Genomic DNA, 24,264 nt, shown 5'->3' with positions numbered 1-24,264 from the left:
GGATGGGTCAGCAGGCCGCGTTCCCACACTGACTCCCAGGTGACCCCAGGAAAAGATGCTGTCTGGCTTTGACCTCAACAGTGGTGAGGGAGTGTGCGTGTATTGACGTCCTACTACATGCATGACCCTGTACCCGAAGCCACATATGCAGTAGCTCAGTTCATGCCCAGCTTCTCTTTGAGATAGGTGTGCTTGTGTCCATTTAAAAGACGATGATACTGAGGCTCAGAGAGGTCCAATAATTCACTAGGGATTCCACAGTCATTAAGAGGCAGAACCAAGAGGTGAAGTGAACATTGCCTGATGCCTCCAGAGCCTGTTCTCCAACACGACCTGCACCTGGCAAGGGAGAGAGGTCAAAGGGACATGGGTGCAGCTCCGGCTCCCTCAGAGCCTTCTCCCTCCTTCTCCCAGGGAACCCCCGCTGGAGGAGGCTCTGCACAGAGGCCTCCCTGAGCTTATGTCCCAGCTGTATGGGCTTGACAGATGACCTCACTTCTCACAGCCTTGGTTTTCTCATCTACAAAAAGGGACGAGTAACAGAATCCACTCCCGAGTTGTTGCACGGGCTACATGAGCTAGTGGGCGTGAAGCACAGAACAAAGTATGTGGCATTGCTATTCGCACCCTCGCTTGTGAGCACGGTGGTGTGATACTCACGCTGCCATGAATGAGGGCAGCCTGAAGAGCTCATTGCGAGTAGGTCCTTTTCTTACTCATCGCTGTATCCGTTCAGGGTCAAGTGAAGGCCTGAAGGGTCACAAAGCCCCCACAGGTGCCAGTTAGACATTTTCTGTGTGCATGCACCCACAAATTTTAACTTTCCCCATTATCTCCTGGACATTCCCTGATGGCTATTTTTAGGTCTTCAGCTGATGTCAGGCAGAATTCTTACTCTATGAATCACCCACAGAGTTCCTGACCTCACGACACTGGGACTCTGGCCACATCACCTTGCCAGGGACTGCAGTTTCCGTCTCAAGGATGAGAATCCACCAGGGTTCATGGCCCATCAGCACCAGATGTTTCTCTTCCTTTCGTCTTTGCCACCAGGCATTCACAAAACATTTCCATCATCCTCTCAGTGCGGTTTGCTTAACCTTATTAAAAGGATTGCCCCACAGGGGCCACTCAACAGGTCCTGGGTGGGTCGTGTCCACCTTGTCACTCAATTTTCCAGAGCACTTTGAACCTCAGTACCATTTTCTGGGTCACTCAAGTGCTGGAACAGGGGCAGTAGCCCAGGGTTTGCTTTCTGGCCCCTCTTTTCTCTAGGGACATGATGGTGAGTGACGCCCTGTCCAGAATGAAGAGAAACAAAGGCTGCCACACATCTGAGAAGCTGCTGGGAGAAGCCACTGAGGTGATGCAAAGCAAGAGAAACCCCTTTGCAAACTGTCAAGTGCTGTGCCCTTGTGTGTCCCCATTCTTATGAGTAACTATTGTAAAGACTCTCTACTTTGGTCCATTCAATAAATGGTGAATCTGGCATGGTTAAGGAATGGGGTTTTCCAGGGAACCAATTAATCTGATTTGGAGAGTTCTTTTTTTTTTTCTGGAGACCCTGTTGCTCAGAGCTCACCCTTTTTTTTATAAAGATTTTATTGGGGAATTGGGGGAGGGGAACAGTAATGGGGAATCGGGGGAAGGGGAACAGACAAGTTGCTGTCCTTTTGTTCTTCAGTCTAGTTGTGGAGGATGTCACTTCACTGGCCCATGTTGGTATTATCATTGCACTCTTCCCGGGTGTGGCAGATCGGTCACCTGCCACTGGATGGGGCTGCTCACAGCGGCTCTTGGCAGCTCACACCGGCTGCTGGGCCACTCACGCTGGCTGCTGGCCACTCATGGTAGCTTATGGCAGTCCACTGCAGCAGGGGCTGCAGCCTACGCCGTCGCCAGTGACTCACAGCAGCCCAGCTCCAGGTCGAGCTGTTGTTCACCATCTTAGCTGTAGAGGGCGCAACATCACTGGCCCTCATGTGGGATCCGAACCGGGGTCCTGCTGCTCAGAGCTGGCATCCCAAGCCAACTCTTAACCAACATGCCCCTCGGCCGGCCCTGGAGAGTTCTTGAATCTAAGGATTTCTATTTTTGTAAAAACCTGAAGGAAACTAACATCTGCCTACCAGGAAATGAAGGTGAGTTGGGGTGGACAGAGAAAGGATCTGACCAAGTGTCTGGAGGGCTGGGCCCTGTACGGCTATGGGTTCTTATCTAGGCCTCCGTTCCCCATTTGTGGGGTGGAGAGACGGGAGAAAGTGATAGATGTGGTATCTGATTTTCAAAACAATTCTAAAGGCACACTCTGTTCAAATAACTCTTGTAAGACAGGTGAACATGTGAAACAGATACAAGAGGGGCTGCTGTGCTTGAAGTGGGTGGGTGGGGCCTTATGTCCTCCCTCCCCACCCCTCTGTGAGCTTCCTACTCTTGAGACACCACCATTGACCCACAAGGCTCTGAAGAGCACTATTTGAAATATCTAGACTAGATTCTTCCCGGAAGAATGGTTAAGAGTGATGAGTCCTCATGCCACCATTTACCAAGCTGTGTGGCCTTGGGCCAGTTACATACCCTCTCTGTGTCCTAGTTTCCTCATCTGTAAAACGAGGATCATGGGACTGACCTCACTGTGTTGTCGTGGGAACTTTATACTCAACAAATTTCGACTGATCATAAAGATTCTATTCAGCTTTCTAAGATTCTAAACACGGTATCAAGGTTAGCGCTTTCTTTAATCCAGAAGACTTTCTGGGCTTAGCTTAGCCGTAGGAGGAGCTGACAAGCTTATATCAGAGGCCCAGGTGTCTGTCGCTTTTCCTGATCTGCCTGCATGTCATGGTGGCTACTGCCTTCTGCTCTCTCCTCATCACTTCTGCGGCCAAGTGCCCAGAACTGGACACAATTCCTTCCTGTGATGACTGAGATGCTGCATGTCAAGCAAATCTTGGTGACTATTTTGAAGCGGAGGGCCAAGCATGTGCCCACCAGGACACAGACCAACTTAGGGACATCAGGTGAGAGCTTTGGGCAAGTTCCAAGAGACCCTGAGGCATGCTGGGACAGACTCACTCAGGGGAACATTGAAAGGCACTTTTAGTAGAGTCCTGCCCCTGCCCCAGGGGCCTTCGCCTGGGTGGGACCTTTCAGCCATGCCCATGGAACATGCCTTACCCTCAGTGCCCAGTGGGAAATAGCAGAACTTCAGAGCATCGGCCTGAAAAGGCTCGTCATGAGCACATATGAAGGGAGTAAGGGGATGCCCGAAAACTCAGAATAACCTGAAGACATCCCAAAGAGGGCTGAAATGCTGTAGGGAGGAAAGTCGAAGAAATTTGGATTATTGCTATTAAAATGACAGCATCCACTTCACACCCATTAGGACAGCTACTATAAAAACAACAAACAAACAAACAAACAAACCTCTCAGAAATATCAAGTGTTGGTGAGGATGTGAAGAAATTGGAACCCTTGTGCACTGCTGATGGGAATGTAAATGGTCAGCTGCTATGGAAAACAGTGTGGCATTTCCCCCCCAAATTAAAAATAGAATTCCTGTATGATTCGGCAACGAGTCTCAAAGAGATATTTGCACACCCATGTTCATAGCAGCATTATTTGCAATAGCCAAAAAGAGGAAACAACATAAATGTCCATGGATGGATATGAATGGATAAACAAAATTAGATTAGATATAATACATAATGGAATAGTATTCAGCCTTAAAAAGGAAGGGAATTCTGACACATGCTGCAACATGGATGAACCTTGAAGACATCACGCTAAGTGACACAAGTCAGACATAAAAGGACAAATACTGTATGATTCCACTGATATGAGGTACCTGAAGTAGTCAAATTATAGACACAGAAAGCAGAATGGCGGTTGCCAGGCGCTGGGGGGAGGGGGGAATGCAGAGTTATCATTTAACGGGGACAGAGTTTCAATTAGGGAAAATGAAAATGTCCTAGACATCGTGGTGGTGATGGTTGCACAACAACGTGAATGTACCTTACACTACTGAAAGGTATATTTAAAAAATGCCTACGATGGTAAATTTTATGCTATGTCTATTTCACCACAATTAAAAACAAAAACAAAAACCAACAACATGAAGCCTGGGGAAACTTGAGTACTACTTTTAAAGTTCCTAAAGGAATAGGTGGTGGAACCTTTTACAAAACAAATCATTAAAGACAGTTTTTTATCTTTTGTATAAATCTGGATTTTCATATGTGAGTTTGCTTAAAGCAAAGTATTCCTAAGTATTCTAGCTTAGCTTCGGATCTTCCTGATTTGTAGGTGGAAAGAACACACCAAGTATTCTTCTTTTTGAATCTAGTCAGTCACAAGAATACACTGACACCTGCTATGTGCTTAACACTGGGCAGGTATAGAAGAAGAGATGAAAGAAGAAATAGGAATAAGAAATAATGTGAAAATAGAAATACAGAAATAGAAAATACAAAAGAAGAAATAACTATTATGTTTCTGTATTACTATTTGTTATAGGCTGAGTTGTTTCCCACCAAATTTCTACATTAAAGTCCTGAGTCCCCGTACCTCAGGATGTAACTGTATTTGGAGATAGTCTTTTTCTCTTTTCTTTTCTTTTACAATTTGTAGAGATAGAGTCTTTAAAGAGGTGATTAAATTAAATGATATAATTGGACAGGGCCCAATCCAATGTGACTGGTGTCCTTATAAGAAGAGGAAATGAGGGAGAAGGCACACACAACAGGAAGACCATGTGAGGACACAGGGAGACGGCCGCCATCTAAAAGTCAAGGAGCGAGGCCTCAGAAGAAGCAACCTTGCTGACATCTTGATCACAAACTTCCAGTCTCCAGAACTGAGAAAATACATGTCTGTTGTTGAAGCTCCCCACGTCCCCAACTCCATCGATGGTATTTGTTATGGCAGCCCAATGTGCTATTCCATTTTCAGAGTACTCTTTGAATCCTTAAAACAGCCCTGCAAGAGAGTCATTGTTCTCCCTGTTTATAGTTGAGGAAATTGGGGCTCAGGGGACTTGAGTTACTTACCCAAGGTCACACAGCTGGAAAGTTCTGGGTCCTTGACTTCAACCCCATGTACTCTTTTCCTAGTTCTGCCCTGAGAGTGAGAGGAATATGAAAGTAGACAAAGAAAAATCATAGCAACAGCTAGACAACAAAACACTGCGGGGTACAACTAGAATCCTAGAGGACAGAGGAAACCCAGTGAAGGGTGTTGGAGGCTGTATTAGGGTCTTTGAAGGCTTTTCTTTGGGGGCCACAATAACAATAATAATAGCTAACATTTCTGAGCATTTACCATAAGGCAGGCACTGTAATAAATGCCTCACATGTATTAGTTCATCTAAACCTGGAAATAAGCCTAGAAGTGTTATTAGTATGCCCATTTTACAGATGAAGAAACTGAGGCCCAGAGAAGTCAAGCAAAGTGCCCAAGGCCATACATCATGGGAGAGAAGGTGCTAGAATTTGAACCCAGGCCTATCTGACCCAGAAGATCTTATTCATTTTATAATAAATGCAAGTGCGTACGTGTGTGCTGGCTCTGGGATGGAGAGAGAAGGGAAACACACAATCTCTATCACAGGCAAGAAGGCTCCTGGGGTGCAAGGCTGGGGTGCACCCCTCAGCAGAGTTCTGGGTGAGTGGGCAGCAATCTTATGCTCCAGAAATCTCAGGCCTGAGCCCCCTTTCCAATATCCTCACACGTGCAGATTATGTGGGGAGAATAGGGTCTCCACAGCCATAAATAACCTCCCCTCCCACTCGGAGGTCAAGTTCTCAGAACAGGAACTGTTGCTTTTGGCCATTCATGCTCTCTCTCTGTCTCTGTTTCTGTCTGTTTTCTCTCACTCTCTCTTTGTCTGTCTCTACATCTGTCACTGTGTCTCAGTGTCTCTCTCTGTCTCTCTCTGTCTCTCTCTGTCCTGCTGTATCTCTCTTTCTCCACACTCTCACACTTCACTTTCTGACTGGGAATTGGAAGGCTTCTTGTCCTGTAGAAACACTCACGCACCTAACAAAACCCACCGGGACACTCTGTCTCAGTCTGGGCACCGCGAAGGCAAGTGCACCACCTAGTGGGGGAAAAGCTCTCGCAGGTCCTTCCAGGGCTGGCTGCAGCCTCACTTTCCCCAGGCTGATCCGCTGCCGCAGGAGGTGGAGGAGGGGCTATGCTTACCTTGCCGGACAACTTGCCCCTGAGAAAGTGTGGAGTTTCTTTTCTAGTTTCCGCAGGTTGTCCCTTGCATATCAGAACTGGAAAAAGCCACAGGCACGAGCTGGTTTTGCAGTTCCAGGACCTGAGCATCAGACTAGCGTCCATTGACTCGCAGCCAGCGCCTCTGGAAAGGGAACGTCCAAACCCGGACCAGCCTAGCCCAGTGGTTCCCAATCCTGGCTGAATATTAACACCAGCTGGGGACATTTAAAATATGCCAACGGCCAGGCCCTGTCTGGAATCCTGGCACTGGTACTTTTAAACGTGCCCCCTCCCTACTTTCCCCTACTTCCACCCCACCGTGATTCAAATATACAGCCGGAGTTGAGAACCCCGGGTCTAAGCTGGGAATCACGTAGATTGCTTAGGAAAGGTGAAGTTTCCACATCCTGCCTTAGATCTGCAGACTCCACATCTCACAGGGGGCCAGGTCTAGACACCTGTGTTTTAAAATGAGTAGTTGAGGTGATTTTCATGAATAGTGAGGTTGGCCAAGCCCTCAGTGACCCCTTTCACCTTTAGGGGAATGGAAGGGAGTGGGGTCCAGAGAGCCGGCGAGCCAGCCCCAGGCCTTGCAGCTCTTGGATCGCGAGGGCCCCAGTTGTAGGAAGCTACATCAGAGGGGCCCTGGGAGGTGGGCAGGAGGTGCCCAGGTCCGAGGTTCAGGCTGTGAAGCCAGAAAGAGGGTCTCACCCTTCAACGTACTGATATTAGCTCCTTCCCTAGCCCTGCCTCCAAAGTACCAGTAGGTCCTCCTGGGGCCTTGTCATCTGTGAGCCCCAGGGGCTCAGATCTGCGTCAGTCTGGTGCCCCATTGTCAGGGGCAGTGGGCTCGAATGTCCTGCATTCCAGCTTAGTTCCCGCCAGCCCCTTCGCTTCAGACTCTGGGCCAGGCAGCCCCACTTCCCAGAGACTCTGGAAGAGGGGGAGCAGGGTGTGGGCTTACCCCTACTGGTCAGGGGGAGGCTGAGCTGTGAGGTTTTTTTCTCAGCAGCCACCTCCTCCCCCACAAAGAGTCCTTGATTCCTAGGGGAGGTCAGAGACAATTCTCTGGAGCCCCCACTACCCCAAGGGCAGGGTTCCCTGCCCCTGGGCCCTCCACCTCCGATATCCTGGACATCCTGGGGGAGCTCTGTCCAAGCCCCAATCTGACTACATCCCTCCTCCCCCAGGGTCCACCTGGGAACTGCTCAGGGAGCCTGCCAGACCTACTTTGCCAGACACCCCTACTCTGAGAATGCAGTGCTTCCTACACGGCTCTTATAGCAGGAGGCAAAGAATGTGTTCAAATTCAGGGTCCAGCACTGGCCAGCTAAGAGCCTCTGGGCAAGCCTGGTGGTGTGGCGTATCTACGGGTTTCATCATTTGTGGAAAAGAGCAGAGACATAATAATAATGGTGATACCTATCTCCCTCCTTCCCAGGGCTGTGTGAGAATCCAGACTCTATGGGGAGCCACTCTAGAAATTGCAAGTACTCTACAGACGTGTGTCCTTCTTTGCCCACTAGGGAGGTTCGCCTAGTCCAGCACCCCCACCTGCTCTCCTGCCACAGTCCCACAGCTCTGCTCGGGGCCATATCCCCATCCAGCTACTAATGAGCAGCATGACCTTGGGAAACCAGGCAAACTCTTTGTGCTTCTGTTTCTCTCTTTCTCTGGGGATGGCAATAATCCTACCTCCTCGGGTTGTCACAGGATCAGAGGAGTCACCACATGGCAAGTTGGTGGCCAGAGGTTCAGAGGGAGGGAGGGATGACTAGGTGGAGCACAGAGGCTTTGGAGGGCACTGAAGCTATTCTGTGTGGTAGTGTAATGGTGGAGACACGTCATTATACATGTGTCCAAACCTATAGAAGAATACATACAACACAAAGAGTGAATCCTAATGGAAACTATGAATTTGGTTAACAATAATGTGTCACGATTGGCTCACCAATTGTAGCAAATGTACCACACTATTGCAAGATGTTAACAATAGGAGAAATCGGGGGCCCAGGCGAGGGGTAAACGCGTTTCTCTGTACTTCCCGCTTATTTTTCTATAACTGCTCAAAAAAAAAAATCGATTACAAAACACATGACAAAGGGGCGGCCTCTGTGAGCAGTGCGGAACCTCCAGCGTTCCTTGGTGTTACTATTCCATGGTCATCCACTCATTGTTGATACTTCTGGTCCCCTGGACTCAGAGCCCAGGGCGCTTGCTCTTCTCTTTTCTGCGCGCCCAGCAAGCGCTGCTCCTTCTGTCAGCTCTGGGGCTTTGGTAAGCCAAGGATTCCCAGACTCAGACCAAGGATTTCTGATGTGAGAGCGCCACCTGCTGGCCCTGCTCAAAGGCAGTGACAGCTGAGTCGACGCAGTTAGTTGTCCTGGACTGGGGACTTGCTTTCCACAGAAAACCAGTGTCATCTGCAAGCCCCTACCGGCGCCACTCGTGCATCCATGTATGTCATGGATGCAATTTGCAGGCTTGTCACCAGTAACGACACGGAAAAGTTCAGATTTCGTGACTTTATTACAGAAAAGTCCCAAAGCGCTGGAGTGCAGTCTATATCAATGTTCCCGGCCCAGAGTCTGCACAGGTCTAGGAGGACTCAGACTGCGTGGAGCGTGGTCCGCACAGATGGGAGCACGGCGCTCCTGGTGACCTACGTCAGCACAGGGGAGGCTTATATGATGACAAACAGAGTGTGTCAGGCGTGTGCCAAACACTGTTCTGAATATCTTACCGGGGTTAATTAATGTAAGCCTCATGAGGAACATAAGAGGTGGTACTATAATGGTCCTTCCTGTTGTACAAAGGAGGTAGGTACAGAGAGGCTAAGTAACTTGCCCAAGGACACACAGCTGGAGAAGGGTGGGACTGCGATTGCATCATGCGCAGAGTCCATGCTGTGACCTACCTGCCAGGCTGCCTCTAGTTTCCTCATCTAAGAAATGGGCGTACCAATCCCGCCCTGCCTTTCCAACCTGTCTGGGGCTGGAATACGAGCCATGAGGTTAACATGCCTTGTCAGTTCTGCCACAGGTGTTCGTCATCCTGGAGCTGTGATACCCAGACGGCACTGGGGAGCCCCCTGTGGTGCTAGCGCATCCCTGAGCTGGGCTAGGGCTGCATTTCGTACTGCTGCTCAGTGGCGGTGTGGAAGTCCTCAAGCACCGACTGCAGGAACTCGAATGTGGGCCGCTCCTCGGGCCGGTTCCGCCAGCACTCGGCGATGACACCGTGGTACAGCTCAGACGGGCATGAGTCCGGGCGCGGCATGCGGTAGCCACGTTCCAAGCTGCGGATGACCTCGGGGTTGCTCATTCCTGGAGGCGGAGGAGATGCAGAACAAGGTTGAGAGGTGGCAGGGGCCACAGACCATTGTCTCCTCCCTCGCTGCCCGCCTCGTGCCACCTTTAAACATTATTTTGTTTACTTTTCACTGCTTGGAGAGCCACTGGAAACGAGGCTGGAGATTTTGTGGGATAGTGTGGACACTTCCTCGGTGGATGGGACCCTCGCTTGCCTATCTGAGATTGCCCTGCACACAGCCGAAGCCCATCGCTCACTGGGCAGATGCTTCTTGAAAACGCACCACCTGCTAACTAGGAGAGAGACCCTTCTGACATGGGGCTGGGGGATGGGGTTTTACAGCCAAGATGGAGCTTTTGCGAGTATATCCAAGGTGGAAGGCCAAGGGAGGCACAACCTGTCCTCAGCTGAAAACAAATTAATTGGCAGTGAACTTGAGTTCAGACTCTGACCTTTACTTAATACCAAGTTTGGGGGCTCACTGACCCCTGCTGGAGGAAGGGAACACAGCCCTGTTGCCAAGAGCAATACTGAGGAAGGGGGCAGAACCCCACCCTTAGACTGGTATGCCTAGGTTTCTGTCCCCACATCGAGACTCCATTGTGATACATATTTGGGCAGCCCCAGGCACACAGCCATCCTAGAAACCACCTACCTGGGTAGGGTACCCGACCGTAAGTGACGATTTCCATCAGGAGGATGCCAAATGACCACACGTCTGCTTTGATGGTGAACACCCCAAAATGGATGGCCTCTGGGGCAGTCCACTTGATGGGGAACTTGGCCCCTGCAGGAAAAGTCATGAGCATCTTTGTGAGGCCACGACTGACTGACCCTACGTGCTCTCCCCTCCACTCTCTGCTTTCCTACTCCCCACCATAACCCCTGGGGGGGCTTGGCCTGCTATACATGACAGCGATGCATCCAGGCAGTCACTGAGACCCACTAGGACACATGTACCAACACTGGGGGCCACAGCATGAAAGGACAACATGGACACAAATACCACCCTTGTCGCCCTCTTTGGGTCCTTGCTTAGGACGCGTCCCTGGGCAATCACCATATGTTTCCATCTGGGTGGAAGTATCCTTTTCTACCTGACATGGGCCTTTTTAGTGACAGGAACCCAAGGCTTGTCCCTGCCTCAGTTAATCCTTTCCTGCAAAATGCAAATGATGACACTGACTTATGTAATACCTGCAAAGGTCACAGTGAGGAGGGAATTCAAATCCTGCTGCCCCACAAAGCCCTGCAGATGGCCGCAGCCCGGTCAGCAGAGTGGATGGTGTAGCCCAGCACCTGGTGCCCTCCCACCTGGCCTGGCATCTCGGCCTCCCCAGCCAGCCTACAGTACCCTCGGGGAACGTGCAATACCCAGCCTTCTCCAGTATCAAATGATTAATACGCCCAGCTACTATGGCTTGCTACCTTGCTTGATAAATGTATTTGACCACTTTAAATTCTATTGTGAAGAGGATTTTTACTTCAGTTATACTAACAAAGTAAACCAGAGGGCTCTGTGGAAATCCTAATTCAGGTATAAGGTTTCGCTGCTCATGCTGTAGAGCAGCGTTTTCCAAAGTGTCCTACAAAACCCTAGTTCTGAGGGAAGTTAATAGACAATATGTGGAGAATAGTATTTGGGGCTCAAATTAGTTTGGGGGACACCAGGTGAAGCAAATGGACACAGCTTCTTTGCTGGAGGACTTCTCAGTGTCTTTAATATGCTGGTGTTCCCTGGGAAACTCCATAGGGTGCTGGATGGACTTTGCAGTATCTCCAAACTTACTTCATCGCAAAGTCATTCCTCAGGAGGCACGAGCGCCCTGCAGAGCACATTTAGGGGGATGCTGAGCTGGCTGGGGTGAGGCCAGAACTGTGGAGACCACACAGCTCTCCTATCTCTTCACATAGGGCTCTGCTATGTAGTGAGGAGCAGTCCAAGGGGGGTTGGGGAACTGGGGACGGTAAGGCCCAAGGTCTCCCTGTGGTTGGGGGTCTCTGCTCACCCTCTTGGGCAGTGTATTCGTTGTCGATGATCCGCGCCAAGCCAAAGTCACCAATTTTGCAGCACAAGGCCTCAGACACCAGGATGTTGGCCGCCCTAAGGTCGCGGTGGATTGAATTCATTTTCTCGATATATGCCATTCCTTCGGCAATCTGAGGGAACAGGCCACACAGGGAAGGACAGCATGGGGACCTCCATGCAAGGACCGAGCCCACTCAGCGTCCCCTGCACAGGCCCCATGGAGGAGAGGAAGGACCTTGCCCACCCTCGCCACCCGCCTGTCTGTAGAAGCAGCCTTCATCCTCTTTCAGCCTGGAAGGGGAAGGAATGCTTGGGTGCTTGTTTTTGAGTTTGTGTTATTTATACACACACACACACACACATATATAGACACACATATATACATATATATGTGTATATATATGTATATATATATATTTTTTTTCTGGTAGGTGTATGGGGGCTGGTGGTGCTGCTGGAGAAGGAGCAATTCTTGGGTAGAAAGATGGCTTCAACTGCTCCTCCGCTGATAAGCTACAAACCCCAGTCCCCTAAAAAGCCCAGGAAAGCAGAGACACTGTCATCAGAGCTAGGGGCTGCCTGTACCCCTCACCCACCTCTCCTCTCCTCCCAAGTGTTTACAGGGGAGGAAGACAGCAGAATGCAGGCAGGAGAAAAGAGAGGTCTCTGGACAGAGAAGGAGAAGAAAAGGAAAGGGCAGGAGGGAGAGTGGAACGTGGGAGAAAAGGAAAGGGTTTCATCTCCTTGGCAAGATGGAAGCGCTGTTTCTGGAGCAGGGAGCCCTGGTTTGGAATTCCTGACCCCTGGCATGTCGCTTAAGCTTCCTGAAGGTTCACCAAACAGATTGGAACAGGAAGAAAGGGGTCTCCAGGGCATGGAGTTGAGGTAAGCATTATATGAGACATGTGGCCGCGGACCTAACCCTGCCCTGCTCCATGGTGGGTACTCAGGGAACAGAATCCTGATAGAACAAAGGCAGGGAAAGAAGGGGAGATGCTGTGTCTGTCCCCCATCACCAGCACTGGACCAGGAACAGCTGTTCGTGCTGCTCTTGTGCCTTTTGGTCAAGGAAACTCACTCAGACTTTATTCTCTGCATTCCCAATTGATAGACGAAGAGAATGAGGCAGAGAATAGAAAACTTATCTCCTCAGACCTGTTGCAGCAAGAAGCCAGCACTGGAATTGATCCCACCTCTCCTTCTGTTTCCATTTGTGTTGGTTTATCCATTGGTTTATCCATTCACTCACTCACTCATTCATTCATTTGTTCCTTTGCTAAATCATTCCATCAATATACATTTACTGGTATAGTAGTGTGGCGACTGTAAAGCTGAATCCCAAATATCTTATATCTGGACAGCACTTAGCAGTACTCATCCCGTTAACAAATATATTAAGCAGTATTAGGAAAAAAAAAAGTTGAGTAGTACTCAGGTCTGCTTTTAAGGAGAAAAGCCTACCATACATGATGCTGATGAGAACACATGAGCTAAGTGCTCTCTAGCACTTCTCTGTCCAGGGAAAGTTTACTAGAAATGACACTTGGGTCACCAACACTGATTAGGCTTCTGCCAGGTGAGAAGAGACTCAAAGGCATTCTGAGCAGAGGGGACAGCCCGGGGAAAGGCTCACAGGTGTGACAGGATATTGGGGAGCTGCCATGTGGCTGCAAAGTAGGGCCCCTGGGGTTGTGGTTGGAGGGAAACTTTGCATTTCACCCTGTAAAGCAGGAAAAGGAATGCACAGAAGAGCATTGAGTGTGACTGTGTGTTTGTGTGTGTGTGTGTGTGCACGCATGGTAAAGTATTAGCATGATCAGAACATGGTTTAGAAGCTGTTCACCTGGGAAGTTCTGATTTTTGGTTTCTTTACCTTCAGATTCCTGACCACACCTAGGTATAAATTCCGGTGGTTTTCACATCCTTCACCCCTGGGTGACCCAAGATTTCCCAAGGGACCAAATACGAGACAGAGGAGAGTCAGAGAAGCAAGAAAGGAGTGCACAGGCTTATGTGGTTTGAAACTGTCACCCGCGCTAATTTTCCGAGACCATTTCAGCAACCTCCTCAAAGATGTCTGTGCTCACCTCAGTGGAAAAAGGGCATCATGACATCAGATCCTGCAGTGATACTAATAGCAGATAAGGTCAGCCAAGGTGGGGAGGGGTGGTGTGGGGAAGGGGAAGTTTCGTCTCTGGAGCCAGATGTGTGCGTGTGTTTACATGTCTTACAGGTTGACCACAGACCGGAGATTTTCTGCTGAGAGTTCCAGTTTTAACAGACACACACTCATAACCACCAGATGGGTTTTCCTGCCGGTTAGAGCCCTCAGCTAAAACCCCTGGGGAGGAAAGATCCTTTCTCTCCATTTTCCCACCTGCTACAGAAGGCATTTGACAGCACCATCTGAAGAAGAAGTAAAGTCAATAAAAAACACTTGCCTACCACATTAAACGGAATTTGTGCAGACTCTCTGGGTTTCCCATTCCATCTGTTCTCCCTCTCTTCCTTAGTGATAGAACCCACTTTATCCCATCATGGCTACCCAGAATAAAGACTACATTTCCCAAGCTCCCTTGCAGCTAGATGTGGCCAGAGGGATGTAAGAGCAAGTATAGTCAGTGACATTATGGAGGCAGGTGGGCTTTCATCTCCCTTTACTTCCTCCTGCTGGCTAAGAAGAGGACAAGATGGTAAAATGTGAGCAGCCACCTTGGGCAATCACATGACCTGCTAAGAGACCTGGCAAGTGGAAGAAACCTGGGTGGGTCCCTGTGACTTTGAGGGGCAGACCCACTGACTGTCCCAGACTGCCCACCTTTGGATGTTTACAAATTTAAGCCATTATTGGGTTTCCTGTTCTTCACAGCCCAGCCTAAATCAAATCGATACAACTTCTAAATAATTGATTTTGTTGAGCATGAAAGAGAGCCTGAGCCCACAATGAGGGGATTGGTACTCTCAGGCCCCGCTGCCCTTGTTAGCTCACAAACCTGGGCCGACATGTCGATCAGTCTTGGGAGGGACAATCGGCTACCTTCATCTGTCTTCAAGAAATCCAGCAAGCATCCTAAGGAAATAGAATTTACAACTGCATTTCTGCAAATGACCTTACCCTGGCTATGCCAGCCTCCCCCAGGTGGGGGCTGCTCCCCACCCAGGGACCGGAAGTAAGGTGGCGCTCTGTCAGATCTCTTGTCCACAGAGAAGAAGTCCACCCACAGCATCAGAATTCCACTCTTGGTCCTTATAGCTCCCCAGGAGACAGCTAATATGCTCCCAGCTACTCAGAGAAAGTTAGGTTTCAGCCAGGTTCAGGGTCACATAGCCAGGAAGCCAGAAGCAGAACCTACTTCTCTGGCTCTAAGTTTAGTGCTTATTCCTGGCATGACATTCTCGTCCCCTTCACTCTCTGTTGGTAGAGATTCTGCCTTAGAAGACCAAGGGTGCAATAAAGTACCAAAATGGAGAGACCTGTCCCCTAGGTTTTGTGCAGGGGCCAAATGGCTCTTCCATGGCATCTAAGAGCTGAGAAGGGTGCTCACCTGAGGTGCGGCTAAGAGGTGAGCAGGGGAGCCATTGTGCCCCAGCTCAATGTGGGACCCCCTTCATAGCAACGTTTAAGAAACTATATTAGCATGGCGCCTTAGGATCCTACAGGAACCAGTGTGTGGTCAGCGTCACAGAAGGGGTGAGAAGGAAGTCAAAGGCTGAGGCCTGACTCCAGGCCCACGGCCCCATGAGTGCTTGGCCATAACATTGGCCTCGGAGGCCATCTCACCCAAGCTCTTTTTTCATTGTGTTGTAAAATGTTTATATGGCTGTAAAAGGTCCCTTGGCTGGTAAGTGGTCGAACAGGGCCTAGCATCATCTCTGGATGTCCAGCCTACTGCTCTTTTGACTTTGCCTTGCTCTGTCCTCCCCAGTGGGTGTTAAACAGTGCCAGGCGGAGGTCCCCTGGCCAGGCAAACCCACGGCAACAGGTGGACCTCGCCTTCTCAGCCCCCTAAGTGTAGGCCGTGCCCACCCCACCCGCCCTTGCTCATCCCTGCCTCTGTCTGAGGAACACAGGCCTGCGTGGGGCACCACCTCTGGCCATGTACTCGGTCACGATGTAGATGGGCTCCTTGGTGACTACTGCATAGAGACGGACCAGCCTCTCGTGCTGGAGCGTTTTCATCAGGTTGGCCTCGCCCAGGAAGGCCTCTGGGGACATGGTTCCCTCCTTCAAGGTCTTGATGGCCACCTTCGTGTTGTTTTTGTAATAACCTGATCCCAGGGAGGGGGGAGGGTGGGGGGGAGAGAATGAAGAAGGCGTTCAGAAGACCCAGAGGTCATGGAAGGTGAGCCCTTAACCAAAGTCTACATAAGCTTCCAGGAGCCATCTACCTGTACAGAATACACAGGTGGGGAACGGAGGCCAGAACCAGCCCCCGCTGCGGGAAGTGGCCCTGGGCTGGAAATGTACAGCTCCTGAGGGTGATGGATGTGCCAGTTTATCTTGTAGGATGCCAGCCTGTCTCAGCCTCCCTCAGGCTGTTGAGGAACAGCGGTCTGTGCCTCCATTGCCTCATCTGTAAAATGGGTATCCTAGCCTCTGTCCCTTCTGCCTCACAAGCCTTTATGGGGAAGCAAGATGCACTGTGCTAATCCTGAGCCTTCTGTGCTTCAGGACGTAGGGCAGGGAGAGACAGTCTCCTGGCATGCCATGTACTTACCCATCCAGACTTCACCAAACTGCCCAGACCCGAGTTTCCTGACCAGCTTGAGAGACTGCCGGGGAATTTCCCATTCATCCTGAGCCCAGGGGTTCTGAGGAGCCAGGCTCACACAGGGTTGAGTCAGCCTCTGGCATAAACCATCCCCTTTCTCTGCAGTACGGAAGAAGAGATAGGGCTGGAGGTTACCAGAGTAGCTAAACTTGCATCTCTCTCTCGGGAGCCGTATCATTCCCAGGTGTGATACTAACTCCACTCCCATGTCTAAGTACATGTTTGCACATGTGCACACACAATACATACACACTACACACACACACACACACACACACACACACACACACTCTCAGCTCTTTGCAATTGTTTTGCATAAAGCAAGGCATGCCATCATTGACCTACTCTCTCTAAGACTGAAAATACTTGTTATTCTCCAAGAGGTCACATGCTGAGCTAGTAGAGGGGATTAGGTACCCAAACTTTGAATCACTATATTGACAGTTGTCAACTCCTTGGGATAATCTCCCCCCTCCCCTCAAGATGGCGCCAGTGATTCTTAAAATCTTGAGATCTTAGCAATAGGGAGATACAAGAGCTGCTCTGGCACAAGCCTCCCCCCACCCCCCCATCAGACACCTCCTTCTTACTAGAATAGTGTTGCACCAGAGCCTGGAGAGTGGGGAAGGTGATTCGGGGGGAGATGTAGTAGCCCCCTTCATCCAAGGAGCGGATCTTATAGTGTTTGATCACCTCCCCCTGGGTGGTCACATCCTTCACGGACAATGAAAAGGCACCTAGAGGATTAATAAAGACACAAGCGTGAGAGTAAGGCATAAAGAGGGAAAATCAGGATTGGAACTTGGGCTTCATTTCAATGCCTTGGAAAAAAGTTCCCCAAATTCTGTTCTCCATTTTGACCACTTTCGTCCTAATTACCTTTTCCTTCATCCCAACCTCAGCCCTCCTGGAAGCCTTCCCTATCAGCTCCATCTGGCTGTGTTCCTGATGCTCCTTCCAGAGTACCCCCAAAGTCAGCCAGGGGTCCACTGAACTCTGCAGCAGACAGGACATTCTCCTAGGAATCATGCTGTGCCCCCACTTGGGCATCTGGTTACTCAGGGGCCCTTTGCAATTCAGGTACTAGGAAGTTGATTGATTGATTCATTCATTCTGGCTGAAAAGGCTGATTTTACTCCCACGTGCAACAGCGAATCACAACCTCGAGCACCCATGTCCAGGGAGGAGAGCATAAGCTATTTCTCAGGCGTTCTGTTCACATTTATGCCCATGTCTATGCATGTTGTCATCTATGTTAATATTTGCCTGCAGACAACGGGTAGCAGATGCCAGGGGTTAAGAGCAAGTTGAGGCAAGAGTTTCCTGTTGACAAACTTCCCATTAGCTTAATGTTTTTATAAAATGTCTCTGTCCAGCTCTCTGGGAACCATGTCCCTCACTTTTACTTGGAAGATGAGGAAGCTGCGGCCCAGGGTGGGAACGTCGTTTGCCCAGGTTATTCAGCTAGTTAAGCGGCAGGCTTGGGTGCGCCCACCCCAAGCGGTATCATCCTTCCCCGCCAGGTGTCAGGCTCGGACACTTCTTTTTCTGAGTGTGTACGGTTGATTTTCCTCTGTGTGGTTTGTCTTCAGGCATCTTTCCTCTCTTATCAGACCATCACCCAATCTCAAACCCCTTTTCCCCTCCCATCTTTCTTAGTCATTGAGTCTCGCTCATCACCTACTTGCGTAAGAATGCTGAGAAGCTGTGTGCCCCAGGGCGCCCTGAGGAGGCCACAGCCCACACCATGCCTGAAAGCCCAGCGCCAGCCACTGTTCCAAACTGTCTCCCCCACCTTGCCCAGGGTAGGTGCAACTATGCCCCAGTATCTAAGGAACCAGGGAGTGACTCAAGTGAGTTCATTCGTCCTCTCATCAGAGGACTGAGGAAAAGGGGTTTTCTCCCCATTTCCTCACCTGCACCCTGCGTGCAGACACTCGGATAAGCCAAGGAGACCTCGCTTTCCTCCATGCAGTGCCACTGCTCAAGCTCATGATTTAGGGTCTCTCACTTGCCCAGGTTCATCTAAGGGCTTGTCCGTGATATCTTTTTTACAATTTGCTATTCTTCTTAAAGGGGACCTCCAAATCCTGTCAGCTTCAGGTTCACAAAACTGGACTCCCGCCTGCCTCCCGGCTGTGTCTGAGCTCACATAGGGCTGGGCTCCCAGGGACTGAGATTTCTTTGCCCTAGAAGGACCACCTGCCCCTGGACTGAGAAACTAGCCAGTCCCCACGTGGACATCAATAGACTGAGGCTTGAGAGGCTAAGGCACGTCCTGGAGACCACACGGGGCTAAAACTTGCTTCCCCTGCTTCTGAGGGCAGCATCCATTGGCTGTGGCTTCCAGATGCAGATGGAGGGATCTTGCTTTGGAGCTCTGAGGAGTGTGTGTGCACGTGTGTATACGTGTGTATACATGTGTGTGGGGTGATGATGCTCAGACAGTCCGGTGGCCCCAGCTCCATCTGGCCAATGCCCAGCTTGGACTAGCTTCCCAGGGTGGGCAAGAACAGGAAGAGGTACCCCACGCTTAGAGAACCCCTTCCTCCTCCACAATGAGGTTGGGGGCCCCTCTCCCTCCAGAGGACACCTTAGCAACAGGCAATGATAAAAACATCATTTTCAGGGTAAAATGACATGATGTCTGGGATTTGCTTAAAAATTATAGACTCAGGTAGGGATATACATGAAACAGAACTGGCTGAGTTGATCATTGTTGATGGGTGTTGGGTACAAGGGGTTCTATTATACTAGTCTTTCTACTTCTGTATGTGTTTAAAATATTCCACCACCACAACAAAACATTAATGCCATCTCCAGTGCTTCCATATCTTTCTTGGACAAAGGTGCTCTGACATCAAAATGGAATAGTGGCAGTATCCTATATGTATTGTATAAATAATTGAATGCATCCATTGGCGCATTTTAGGAAATTCTGCACAGAGCACCCCAACTTATCAATGAAACCCTCCTCCTTCTCCTTGAATGGTCCTGACCTGTTGCGGGCAATGAGACCACGGCTGTCCCTTGAGCCTCACAGTGTGTTATAAGCAGTTCTCTTTGTCCAGCTTTTGCTGCTCTAGCACTTCCACTCACTGCAGATCTCGAGTCATGAATGGAGCTAAGGGCCAAGCCCAGTGCAATGCTTCCACTAGGCTAACCTCTGTCCTTTCTCATTGTCCCAACCACAGGGAACCAAACTCACAGGCCAGCCACTCTCCTTCCCTCCCACTGATGTTGCTGTCATCACCTCCTCTCCAGTTAAAAATTGGCTGCAATAGGTCCCCATGTGTAATGTCCTAATAAACACTACTTGGAAAATTTCCCTCCAGTCACCCCAGGTTAGGCCAGCTTGACACATTTTCGAGCTTGAGAAGCTATTCAGAGCCTCTTAGATGATTGGGCTCTGATACTTATTCACTGTTGATCTCACGTGAGTCATTTCCTCCCTCAGGACTCAGTTTCCTCATCTTTCAAATGGGGATATGGGCCCAGTATATCCAAGATGGAAGACTAGTGGTACACGCATCCCAGGAAGCATATATAATAAGGTTCATAGCAGCATGTTCATGTTAGCCCCAACTCCATGTCCCCCAACTGGAAACAACCCCATGTCTTCCAACATTAGAATGGTAAAATAGCTTACAGAATATTCATATATTAGGTTCTGCATAGCAGTGAAAGTGAACAGATTACTGCCGTACTCAACAACATGAGTGAATCTGTTATGGGCTGAACTGTGTCCCCCCGAAATTCTTATGTTGAAGTCCTAACCCTCAGTACCTCAGAATATGACTATATTTGGAGATATAGTCTTTAAAGAGATGATTATCTTAATGTGAGGTCTTTAGGATGGACCCTAATCCAAAATGACTGGTGTCTTTAAAAGAAGAGGAGATTAGGACACAGACCGGCAAGACCATGTGAAGACACAGGAGAAGACGGCCATCTACAAGCCAAGGAGCGAGGCCTCAGAAGAAACCAACCCTGCTGACACCTTGATCTCAGACTTCCAGCCTCCAGAACTGAAGAAATACGTTTCTGTTGTTTAATACCCCATTTTCTGTTACTTTGTAACAGTAGGCCTAGCAAACTAATATAGAATCTCACAAACAATGTTGAGCGAAAGGAACACGACATGAAAAGATAAAAATAGTCTGATACCATTTGCATAAAACTGAAAAACAGATAAAACATAAAGAAAAGCAAAGAAGGGTTTTCCTAAGTCAGGATAGTGGTGACCTCTGGGGGGCAGGGGGTGGAGGGGTGGGGGAGGTTAAATCAGGAACGGGCACAAGTGGAGGAGTTAGGAGTACCCTCTCTTGTGGTTACGCAGGTGTTTACTTACTATGACTCTATGCTTATAATTATTATAATTTACATCTTTTCCTTTATCACTTATGCATTTTTATACATGTTTTATATTTTATAACAAAAAGACTTTAAGAAGGAAAGAAGGAGAGAAAACTATGAAAGGGAAAGAGAAAACCCAACGGCCTGAGGGTGGGGGCAGAAATGCTTTGCTCATTCAGTGACTCCCTGGGTCCCTCCAGTTCTCCACAATCACTGCCCCCTTCTTTTCTATCCAGCCGCAGGCCATTGCCCGACCTTGTTACCTTCCAGGCTCCTGTCAGTGTTTGAGGTCACAGCCTCCGGCTGATATTATCTCTAAGGATTCTTTCTGTTCCCAAATCCTTTGATTCTAGAATGCGGCTCTGGGTTACACCCCGGTCTGCTGACCCCACCCGCTTCAGTGCTCCTGCTGACCCACGGTTGATGCAAGTCAGCCTGGAGTGGTAGCAGCTCTCCAACTGCCTGGCCAACTCTAGCTCCGGGTGCCTTTCTAGCCTGGGTGATTGGGAGAACGGTTCCTAAGTACAGCCTCAAGCTCAGTTACTGCAGGCCTGAATTGGGAGGGAGACCAGGCTGGAAGCTGTCAGGCTCCCTTGGCTGGCATTCCCCTCCCGCTGCACTCACAGCAGCTAGGCCGCAGGTGGGGGCTTCCGGGAGCTGCACAGGGAGGGGAGCATGGCGCCCACGCTTACCTTTGTTGGTTTCACTCTCTCTAATAAGAAAGGAGCCCGCCTTATTGATTGGAGCTAGAAGCTGTCTCTCGGCATCTTTCCGGCTAATTGATCTGAAGAACCACCTGGAAAAGGACAAAGGCAGGCAAGCCTCAGAGAGTGGCCATGCTCCTCCAAATAGTCTTATCCAAACCTCCCTCCTAAGCTATCCTCCTCCCCCAAAGAAATATAATAAGTGATCCCGGTTTTAAGTTAACCCTGAGCCGGCGCTTCTGCATCTCGATACATGAAACACCCCTGTCCCTTTGCCCCATTTTCTTTCCTCTTTCCATCAGTGATGGATTTACTGTTTACTTGAAATGAAGTGAGAATATTTTTGGGGTGTCTTTGTTAATTTTGCTCTGGGAAAAGGTATTCAACCCCTTTCCCTCAGAGCACACCCTCCTTGGAGTACGATTCCCACCATGTCCCCCTGAGCATGGACTGGTCAGTGTGGACATGTCCCATGGCCCTGCATGCTGTTCCAGGGAAGGGCACATGTCCCAGAGTGCTGGACGAGGAACCCTCTCAAGGGTGACCATCACTGGGTGAGGGACACAGGTGAGGTGACTAAACTGGTTCCAGCACTTTGCCCATGAGTTTGACAGAGTGAGCTCCTGCAGGGGAGGAGCCTACTCATTTTACAGCTTCCCAGTCCTTGGACAGAGCCGGGCTCTGGGTTCTGGTTGCGTAACGCATACTGTGTGAGTGAATTAATGTCTGAGGCCTTGACTGGATGAGGAAGACCTTTTGGTGCCGTGTGGAAATGGGTTCTGAGGATGCTGGGGGTGCTGATCTCCTCTTAGCCAATTTTGAATGAGGCCACCATCCTGTGAGTCCCCATGATGTCCGAACCCCAGACTCCTGCCCACTGGAGACACTGGAGGAGTGGTAGCTAATCACAGTGCCTCACTGTTAGCTTGCAAGGCCATGGGACGTTAGGGATGTTTCTATCCAGGTAAGCCAGGAAAGGGACGGTTCTTATTTTACAGATGCGAAGAGTGAGGTGCTCTCAGAGGAGCGACTGACTCCCTCAGTATCACAGCGATTGAAACGTTGCCTCGGATGGCACACAAGCCTTGCCCAGCAGTTCCAGTTCCCTGCCCCTTTCCTTCTCCCTCTGTGCTGGGTTCACATGGGCTCACTTTATAGCCACTGCCTGGCCCCACCCTGCACAGCAGCCCGCAAAGCAGAAGCAGTGAGCACGCCTCTGTTTTGAGGGGCTGTCTGTGTGTCCACTTACTTTTCCACTTCCAGGGTCTCTACTTGGGCCACAAAGTTGCTGGGCACGTAGCCTTCTCTTCCCGTGACAAGAGACTTGGCCAACCACCAGTCTCCAGTTCTGAGGGATGAAGGGAAAAACAGAAATGGCATAGCAGCTCCTATGGGCCTCTCTGTGGGGCAGCTCTGCAATATGGTCTCACCCCCACGAGGCCAAAGGCTCACAGAGGCAGACAGTCTGGCAGATGAGAGGGAACTCATGCAAGTTGCTCAGCGAAGTGGGGTTTACTGGGTTATTTCTAACTCACTGGGCATCTGACAAGCCTAAGGTGTTCCTGGTCTAGGGGGAAAGGGGGCATGACACAGCCTCTGGGGGACAGTTTGTCCAGACAGCCTGACCAACCCACTATGGCCCCTGTCTTTTAGTGAGTAGCCTTCCTCTTGATTAATGGACATCTTTTAGAATGCAGTGAGTGAGTTGGGATTGGGTGGAAATATAAAAACAGGAGGAAGGCTGCTGATAAAAAGAGGAACCAGGCAGCCCATCAATGGACAAAAGTTCATGGTTTTGGTTGTTTGGGCTCAAGGTTATTGCAGGACTTTTAGGAAAAAAGCACACTCTCAATACTCTATAGGATAAGCCAGACATTTGAAAGCAGATTTTGGAGGATTTTTTGAGAAGGAGCACTGGAAATAAACTATAGCTGATCTCACAAGTAGAATCCCACGTGAAATCTTGACTGGGAAACAAATATGGACATAACTGACTCCAACCCAAAGTAGTAAGGGAGCAGTTAGGCAAGTACTGTGGATGTCGGGAGGGCTGCACAGAGCAGGTGACGTTAGAGGTTGGTTTTGGAGGAACAGTAGGATTTTGACAACAGAGCGGGAAGCCACCTCATCAGGAAGACTTTGGAAAGGCAGGTGGGAAGAAGATGGTTTGGTCAAGTATAAGAAAATGTTGGGTGACAGGGCTGGGGGACAGGGCAGTGGAGATGATATTCTGGAGGCCGCCATGGAGGGCATGGTGGAGTGGGGTGAGGTAGATGGCCGGATGAGTGGGAGTCCTGCTGTGACGGGGGCCTCAGAGACCTCTGCCATGGGATGACATTCTGGAAACTCACTCCTTTAGGATCTGCAGTTTCTCCCCCTTCAGCATCTGCAGGTCACGGTCATTCACTGCCATGTAGTCATACAGCGCCACCACGAAATGATCCTCTAGAGGGAACAAGGAAGAGAAGGCCACTGCTGGGCCCACTGGACTGATGGGGTGGCTCGGGTAAATCTGTGCCCTGAGCCATTGCCTGACCACTAAGAGGGTCAGGAAGAGACAGGGGAAGTTGTGGTGAGCCTTCTCGTTCACCGATGCAGAAGGGGACATTTTTGTCTGGCAGGCTGACCTCCTGACCATGCTTCTGGGAGCAAGGATGAGCTTCCCCCTCAGGGTCCATCCCGTCTACCCTTCTGGACCTCACCGAGAAGCCCTAAGGCCTGGACAAGGCTGTAAGGAAACCGGTAGCCCGAAGGTCTAGGGTGATCACCTGCATGGACATGATGGCCGCAGACCCAAGTTCGAGAACCAGTGTTGGTTAATCCCTTATTGCCTTGGGCACACTTCAGCTTCCTCTGTCTTCCCCTTTCC

The 24,264-nt window shown here is 49.9% G+C and overlaps 1 protein-coding gene across 2 annotated transcripts in view; it reads right to left on the bottom strand.

Moving 5' to 3' along the window:
- Nucleotides 1-8,776: 8,776 nt before the first annotated feature.
- The window catches only part of BLK (BLK proto-oncogene, Src family tyrosine kinase), a 50,721-nt gene continuing 35,233 nt past the window's right edge, over nucleotides 8,777-24,264 (bottom strand). Inside the window, exons 4-13 of one of the 2 annotated variants that reach the window (XM_019636126.1) lie at nucleotides 23,747-23,840; nucleotides 22,645-22,743; nucleotides 21,384-21,487; nucleotides 16,926-17,072; nucleotides 16,282-16,434; nucleotides 15,653-15,832; nucleotides 14,557-14,633; nucleotides 11,544-11,694; nucleotides 10,190-10,321; nucleotides 8,777-9,548 (exon numbers count right to left, since the gene is read on the bottom strand). In XM_019636126.1, the coding sequence (XP_019491671.1) occupies nucleotides 9,343-9,548; nucleotides 10,190-10,321; nucleotides 11,544-11,694; nucleotides 14,557-14,633; nucleotides 15,653-15,832; nucleotides 16,282-16,434; nucleotides 16,926-17,072; nucleotides 21,384-21,487; nucleotides 22,645-22,743; nucleotides 23,747-23,840 (1,343 nt within the window). In that variant the 3' untranslated portion in view covers nucleotides 8,777-9,342. The remainder of the gene's footprint in view (nucleotides 9,549-10,189; nucleotides 10,322-11,543; nucleotides 11,695-14,556; nucleotides 14,634-15,652; nucleotides 15,833-16,281; nucleotides 16,435-16,925; nucleotides 17,073-21,383; nucleotides 21,488-22,644; nucleotides 22,744-23,746; nucleotides 23,841-24,264) is intronic. The other variant, XM_019636127.1, reaches the window with a different exon arrangement.

The sequence above is a fragment of the Hipposideros armiger genome, unplaced genomic scaffold (genome assembly GCF_001890085.2).
Source record: "Hipposideros armiger isolate ML-2016 unplaced genomic scaffold, ASM189008v1 scaffold_27, whole genome shotgun sequence".
In the NCBI taxonomy this organism is placed as follows: domain Eukaryota; kingdom Metazoa; phylum Chordata; class Mammalia; order Chiroptera; family Hipposideridae; genus Hipposideros; species Hipposideros armiger.
This window is presented reverse-complemented; position numbering and strand designations above follow the sequence as displayed.